General features: G+C 34.5%; 1 protein-coding gene across 1 annotated transcript; it reads left to right on the top strand.

Annotated features, from left to right (window-relative positions):
- Positions 1 to 2,544: 2,544 nt before the first annotated feature.
- On the top strand, positions 2,545 to 6,811 carry LOC116267395 (ACT domain-containing protein ACR4-like). Its single transcript, XM_031649076.2, has 7 exons — positions 2,545 to 3,244; positions 3,340 to 3,385; positions 3,474 to 3,588; positions 3,894 to 3,961; positions 4,649 to 5,242; positions 5,457 to 5,561; positions 6,207 to 6,811. Exons 1-7 carry the CDS (start codon positions 3,198 to 3,200, stop codon positions 6,546 to 6,548), a joined length of 1,317 nt encoding a protein of 438 aa, XP_031504936.1. The 5' UTR covers positions 2,545 to 3,197; the 3' UTR covers positions 6,549 to 6,811.
- Positions 6,812 to 8,216: the final 1,405 nt, after the last annotated feature.

The following is an 8,216-nucleotide window of genomic DNA, read 5'->3' as shown; positions in this document are numbered from 1 at the left end:
CCATGTCATTCTACATCATATCAATGGATTTTCAATATGGAGTAATCAAATGATTCATTTCATCTAAAAGATTTTCTTTGAGTTTATGAAGTCTGATTTTCATTGGTGCGTCTCCTTCAAACTGTAAATAATACTAGTTGACAGTATATATATCTCCAAAAAAGATGATAAGGCTTTAAATTGTAGTCATGATACTAATTCTTTAATATATATTTTATTTATATATATATATATATATATATATATTTATTTATTTATTACGATTAAAATGTATATTTTATAATTTAATCAGGCTCGAGCCTAGGTTTTCGGGTGTGGGGCTTGAACACAGGTTTCAAGTGTCAAAACAATTGAGCCCAATTTTTTATCGGGCCAATTGGGTCTGGCCAACCCGATGCCCAAGCTTAGTTAGATGTTCATCATTAATGCAGCAAATACCTTGCCCCAACTTAAACAAAAAAATAAAAAAATTACATATAAAATGATAAACTGCAATAGTTAGTTCCCCTGCACATATTTATTAATTAATCATTAATTAATGACCTCATTAATTAGATATTAGTGACTTATCCGTCATAAGCGTGACCTCAACTGGTAACATCACAGGCGAAGAATAGTGTTTCCAGACCTAAGCCGTTGAAGCCATGATGAGAATAGACAGGTTATTGATTTCTACCTCATAACACTTCAAGTAAAACTTAAAAATTTGATTATGAAAAATAAATAAGAAATTTGAAAACAAAAATGGGAGGAGAAAAAAATAAAATAATTTATCATAAATGACATACGTTGAACTAATTACATAGTATAATATATGCATTCAAACCTGTGAGATTGGAATCTGTCTTTGTGAAAACATAATAAACTATTGGTTAAAGTTTATAAACTGTACTGGACCTCATGGTTAAGGGAAAAGGGGAGAGGAGTTTCAATTCTTGAATTTTTAAAATTTTAATCATTTGAATATATATATATATAGTAATTGGAAGCCAAACCTCTTACATTCATGCTAAGAAGTGTTCAAACAAAAATATGAACCTTTAATATGTTTATAAGTATTACTTTAATATAAATCATGTTTTAGTTTAAGTATTTTTGTAAAAAAAAAAGATTTTTCTACTATCCAAACTTTGATGGTATAAGAACTGTTTATTTTTTAATTAAAAAGTTTAAAAACAACTAACTTAATATATGTTTCTCATCGAATCACTTTTAATCTCATATTTATAAGGTTAAGTTACACAAAAAATTAATAATTAATTTTAAGAAGTCGGGCTTTTGTATTGGCTCTTACCAACTTATATATATATATATATATATATATATATATATATATATATATAAACATGTTAATTGTCACCGGCATACTTTCTTACGACGACGTGAGGCATGATGGTTACTTATCTAGTATAAAAGAGTGCATAAATAACTTGAAAACAAAGAGTGTATAAGAAAAATAAAAAACACAAAGGAATGGAGGGAGGAATTTGCTATGAGTAAACAAAATGGAAAAAAAAAAACTATTAGAAAATAAAACAGAGAGGAACAATAAAAGTTTAAATTTTCGAGTTGTAAAATTCAATTTTGCACCCAAAAAAACACTTTTTACTAAAAAAATTTAAAAGTTCGATTTAAAGCGAAGCATCTGCATAACGGACGGCTAAACTTAAGTTTAATTAAATACATTACAATATGGATCTAAAAAGAGGTGCCACTTTTGGCTTCATTCAATGTCATTTGTTTGTTGTGCTTAATTCTGACACGACATGCCGAAAGGCTTGGGTATGAGATTTTGGATCCTGGATATGGTTTCTCATGATCTGAATCCAAACCTTAAATAACTGGAAATTCTCTATAATCTCGTAAATTTACCAATAAAATACGCTGGACTAGTCATATATTTCTTGGTTTGAGCTGAAATCCAGGTTTTTACTATGAGCTCGAGCTTGACTCGTTTAGTTCGTGTTATTTGATTTTTTTTTTAAAAAAATTAAAACAAAAAAAAAGTGCGTATAAATCAAACTAAAATTCCACTCATTTATTAAACAAGTTGAGTCGAGCTCGTGCAAATCAAACTCAAATTAGACTCGTTCATTAACAAATTGAACTTGCATGGATGAGTTCGAGTCCAACCCTTGTTGGCTGGATTAGTTGAACATATGTAAATGAAAGCTAATCAGAATGAACAGTTTAAATCAAACCGGATAATGTTAGCCGGGTTCTGAACCTGGTCCCTGTCTCACTCAAAACTGAGAAGTGTGTCTCTGCTAATACAATTAATTAAGCCAATTATGAACATTTGTTCTCAACGACTATTCATTAAATCAATTCTGAGGACTTATTCTCTTGTTTTTGCAATTGCTTATCAGATTAAATAAATAAATGTATGATATATTTATTTATTTATATATATATGAGCTGATTAATTTCATGTTATGTATAAAATTTAGTTGTTGGAAGATAGCACCATAGCAATTTCAAAACAGTATTTTACCATAGATGGTTCAGATGGGAGGTAGGATAAAGTGAAGTGGTAGAGCTGGTGACGAGGTGAACGACAGAATCCTGGAAGAGATGATAAAAGGAAGGGGATGATAAAAGGAAGCGTGAACGAGAGGAGGGTCTGAAGTCTCTCCCCGCTCGTCCTCTTCGTCTACATTCTGTAGACTCTGTCTCTCTTAGCTACAACAACAAGCTTCCCTCAAACTTATCTCACAGAGAGAGAGAGAGACTTCTCTAGTTTCGCTGCAACCTTCTCTCTTTTTAGCATGGCAATTCAAAAATACGAGAGGAGGGTCTGAAGTCTCTCCCCGCTCGTCCTCTTCGTCTACATTCTGTAGACTCTGTCTCTCTTAGCTACAACAACAAGCTTCCCTCAAACTTATCTCACAGAGAGAGAGAGAGACTTCTCTAGTTTCGCTGCAACCTTCTCTCTTTTTAGCATGGCAATTCAAAAATGCCTTCAACTTATTATAGAGAGAAAGAGAGAGAGAGGGAGAGGATTCTAGTTTTACCTGAGATGGGTGAGTGTTGTTTCTTTGCCTATCACTGATTTCCACACGCGAGTGGTTTCTACGACTGGTTTTGGGCACCACACTCGAACCTCCTTGCTTCTTTCGAGAAAATTAAAGGAAAAAAAAACAGAGTGCTTTACTCCTTCGTTGATTCATAAGCTATATAAGGACGTCTCGTGGACTATGGAGGACGAATACGAGAAACTAGTCAGGAGGATGAATCCTCCCAGGTATAATTCTTCTCCCTGTTTCTGGTTTACCAGTCACCTCAAAACTACTAATTTCTAACTTTATTCTTCTTTTGTTTTCTCTTTTTTTACGTCAGGGTGGTAATTGACAATGAGTCATACAATAACGCGACGGTTGTCAGGGTAGATTTTAGTCAATTTTTTTTCTTTTCTATTTGTTTTGGATTTTTTTTTTCTTGTTAACTTGTTATATCTATATGAGTTGATGCAGGTGGATAGTGCAAACAAACATGGCATACTTCTGGAAGTTGTCCAGATTCTCATTGATTTAAATCTCATTATCACGAAGGCCTACATTTCTTCAGACGGGGGTTGGTTCATGGATGGTAATTATCTTCGTCTATTTACATAATTTGAGAATCCCATGCGAGCCAAAATACGTTATTATATGTTGTTGTCCAAAATGAGAAAAGAATCCTATTCTTCAAGTATTTTTGAAGTACCAATCTTCAAGTATATATTTTTCACCGCAGTTTTAGTTTATCTAGGAATCCTTTTTTGAGAGAACCGATTTCACAGAGAACTGTACTTGTTCTTTTATTGAAGCGTTAGTATCTTTTCTATTTTTGTTCCCCATTAATTGGACTATAAGGATCTGACTGTTCTTTCCTACCTTTTGTTTCTGTTGAAGTTTTTAATGTAACTGATTCAGAGAGGAAAAAAGTCAGAGATGAGAAGATTTTAGATTGCATTCGAGAGGTACATTTTAATTATCTGTATTTTCAACATTTTTGGGGTGAAGTTGAGTTGGAGCTTTTGCTGAATGTTTGCTGGCGATCTGCTTTGTTCATGTTATTGTCTTCATCTACCACCAGCATGCCTTAGAATTTTCAGTTGTTACCTTACCTCTGCTATCTGCTTGTTCTTGAGATTTTGTCTGAATTTTGTTTTGAAGTTCATGAAATCTGATTGCCGGTATTTCTACTTTATGTGAACTTGAATTGTTTGCATTCCTACATTCAGGACACTTGAGTGGCTTGGTACTACTCAGGTAATCTGAGCATTTTTTTTAAAAAAAAAGAAATGCAGTTCCATGAAAATTAGATTTAGCTTCCTTATAATTCAAGATGAATGTATTTAAATGAGTCAGTAGACCAGAAAGTCAACTCTGAGCATGACAAGTTAAGAAGTCCCCATTGACTACACAGAAGCTTGGCCATCTCTGAGTCCTTTTCTACATGTCAGAATAAATGAACTAGTTGGTTTCTTCGATTTTTCCTCAAATGGGTTTGGTTGAACTAGTCATCTTTGAACATTGCCTTTCCTATGCTATGTTGAACCAAGCTAACTTGGAATCTAATTGGTTGCTGTTTAAACAGCCAAGCAACATTTCCATTTTCTACTATCTTTAACTAAGCATGTTATGTTGGATAACTAAATGTGCAGTCTCTAGGTGAGGATCCCTCTTGCACCCATACTATGAGAAGGTTCATTGGTATTCAACCATCAAATGAGCACACATCAATTGAGTTAACGGGTACCGATCGTCCAGGGTTACTCTCAAAAGTTTCTGCAGTTCTTGACTATCTCAAGTGCAATGTGGTGAATGTTGAACTCTGGACCCATAACACTAAAGCTGGAGCAGTGATACATGTAACTGATGAAGCAACTGGTTTGCCTATTAATGACCCACAAAGACTTTTTAGGATCAAGGAGCTTCTGTGCAATGTATTGAGAGGCAACAACAGAAGTAGAGGTGCAAGTGCAACTGTTTCTTTTGGTTATGCTCACACAGAGAGGAGGCTGCACCAGATGATGTTTGCCGACCGGGATTATGAAAGAGGTGATCAAGGTTGCATAATTGACAGTCTTAAGCCTCATGTAACTGTTATGGATTGCACTGAGAAGGACTACTCAGTTGTCACCATTCGCTGCAGGGATAAGCCAAAGCTTCTTTTTGATACAGTATGTACTTTGATGGACTTGCAATATGTGGTTTTTCACGCAAACGTTGATGCAGAAACACCTGAAGCTTATCAGGTAATACTGAACTGTGACTAGATAGTCCCTCGGAATTACAAGAAGTCAAATCCAGTTCCATAAACTTCTGATTGTGTATTGGAATATGAAAAGAGATCTTTCTGTGGTTTTTATTACTTGTGAAACAAACCTTATCATTTTCTCGAAATTGTACAAAGTGTCTGATGACATGTCAAACTGAATCCTTTTCTTTCTGTTACTTTTTTCATCGAAGGAATACTATATTCGTCATTTAGATGGATGCCCTGTAAATTCACAAGCTGAAAAGCAGCGCCTTGTCCAATGTCTTCAGGCAGCAATAGAGACAAGAGTTTCAGAGGTCTGCTATCTCAAATACTTCTGTACTTAGTTTCATAGTCCTTGTTTTTGTTAATGACATTTGTTTCTTGGTATAGGGTTTTGCAGAATATTTTGATTGGACCTGCTAGGAATGGAGTCATTTTGAACTTTAGAATCAGGAAGTCATGGAATTATTAATTAATAGGTCTATGTTTGGAAACTTCTTAAGTGAATCTTTTCTCAACTGCATTTGCTTGAATGGATCTTCAATTTGAGCGCTCATGACGAGCAGGTTGTTTTTTATCCTTGCATATTACAGTATTAGGGTTCATTGTTTTAGCCAGTTACATGCTTAAAATATCAAACAAAAGCTTAAAACGGAGTTAGAATGCACATAATAGTTCAGAACATCACCCTTTAATTGTCCATATACATTAATTTAAGCAATTGTATAATATCTGCTATCTATATTTGAGATATAGGAATCGTTATTTGTGTAGATTTCTTTACTCTCTTTCATCTTCAGAATGAAAAATGTTGTTTTAACATTTCCTCTTCCTGTGACTGGCCTTATAATTTGGCATTCTTGATTTCTGTAGCCTGTAGGTGTTGTTTCCCAACTTTTGCTCTTGCCCATATACTTGCATTCAACACTCATTCCTTCTTAAATTGTTGGGAATTTCAGGGGCTGAAGCTCGAATTATGCGCCACTGATAGAGTTGGCCTGCTCTCCGATGTCACAAGGCTGTTTCGTGAGAATAGCTTGTCAGTCACTAGAGCAGAAGTGACAACCAGAGGGGGCAAAGCAATCAACACTTTCTATGTGTGTGGTGCCTCTGGACATCCTCTTGATGAAAAGACAATTGACCATATAAGGTTAGTGATTGGACAAACAATTCTTAAAGTGAAACACAACTCTGCTAGTCTGAACTCTGCTCCTCAAGAATCCAGCACCAAGTTTCTCTTCAGCAACCTCTTCAGGTCCAGATGCCTCTGTGTTTTCGGGCTTGTGCGATCACATTCTTGATTTCTTTGTGTCTTCCAGTTAGGCTGTTATTGCCATCTCTTGTCTGTTGAAAGGGAGCATAGAACAAAAGTGGCCAATGCAATTAAGATGTTTCCTGTATGATGTTCACTCACAAGATTTCTGCAGATTGTAGTAACTTGGAACTTTTTAGGGAAGGATCCTTGTAACATGAGAATGAGAGGCTTTAGGAGGTTGCTTCGACTGACCATGAGGTGTAACCAAAGTGTACAGTGATCCCCAATATGAAAGTCGTTATTTGTACATTTTTTTTCTTTACAAAGAAAACCATTGAGTTCCTTTTCTATCTTGGAGTTGTGTCATTATTCAATGGCCACTGGAACCACTTCTTGCATCAAACGCAGCATATTAAGACCACATGTTTGCTTTGGTGCATAATTTGCAGTCACCTGGCTTTGTGTCACATTTTTCTTCACAGGGTTTGAAGAGAAACCCTGGTCTGAGCCTTGTGGAATCATCTATTAAACCCTTTAACTGTAACTCATGGACTCCAAGATGAAGGTGGACTCCAATATGAAGGCATTTCTGAGGGGGTTAGTGCAATGGGCAGGAAACATCTCTTCCTACAAGTGTTAGGTGTGCTCCATTGGTATGCAAAGAGGCTCTAGAGTAATAATAGTTTGAACGTTAAACTTTAAGGGGCACCCATATATAAATAATAAAAGTTAAAGAGGTATTCATACATAAATAAAGCAATTTATTTGGGCTGGTGTACCCAACTGCCCACAACATTCTAGCACCATGCCAAATGTGGCCGAGAAGGAAAAGCAAAGCAAACGAAGCATGTCCAAAAGTGAACCAACCCCTTGGACTACTACGAAAAACACCATCGGATTTCAAAGTAGCTAGAGTAACTAGGACCAATTCAGTTACGTTTTGATGTTTCAATTGAACACTTTTCATTTGAATTATGATCAAGGGAGAATATTATTCATTTTACTAAACAAAAATAAGTGGATCAAATCACGATCTTATAATCTTATAATCTTATACTTATAATAAGAAGAAGATAAGTGCCCCTTATAGAAAGGAGCTTCACCCTCATGTGGATCCCTCTTTCTTCATCGATAGCTTGGATTGGGCCTCAAAATTAAAAGTAGTTTGCAAGATTGTTAGATTTAAATAAAATAATTAAAAATTAAATAATGGTAAGAAGGACAATGTTTTCTTTCTAAATTGTTGAGACCAAGCTTTTCTTTGTGACTTGGATCACTGAATTAGATGGGTGACCCTAGCCCCCAATAGGTGTTTGCTTCAACTCTATCTGCCTATTAGGAAGGATTGTTTTTTCCTCAACAAGAAGAAGAAAGTGATGTATTTTCAAAAATTTCGTGATATTAATGAAAAAAACAAAAGAAACGATAAAAACGGGAAATATTGTGATTTTTTGAAAAAAAATTAAAAATACTTTTATGAATTTTTCACGATTTTTCATTTATATTTTTTCACTTTCTGTTTTTTATTTTTTTCAACTTTTGTTTCATTGTCTTATTTCCTCTTGTTTTAAGTATTTAACACGACTTATTAAATGCAATACAATATTTATTAGTTTTTCATTTCTTGTATTTTTACCTAACATTTTGATTTTTTAATTTTTAAAAAAACTCAAGATTTTCCAGACATTTTCCTTAAAAAAACAACTTTGTCTCC

The sequence above is a fragment of the Nymphaea colorata genome, chromosome 14, assembly GCF_008831285.2.
Source record: "Nymphaea colorata isolate Beijing-Zhang1983 chromosome 14, ASM883128v2, whole genome shotgun sequence".
In the NCBI taxonomy this organism is placed as follows: domain Eukaryota; kingdom Viridiplantae; phylum Streptophyta; class Magnoliopsida; order Nymphaeales; family Nymphaeaceae; genus Nymphaea; species Nymphaea colorata.
Note: the sequence above shows the minus strand (reverse complement) of the source record. Positions and strands in the feature narration are given on the sequence as shown.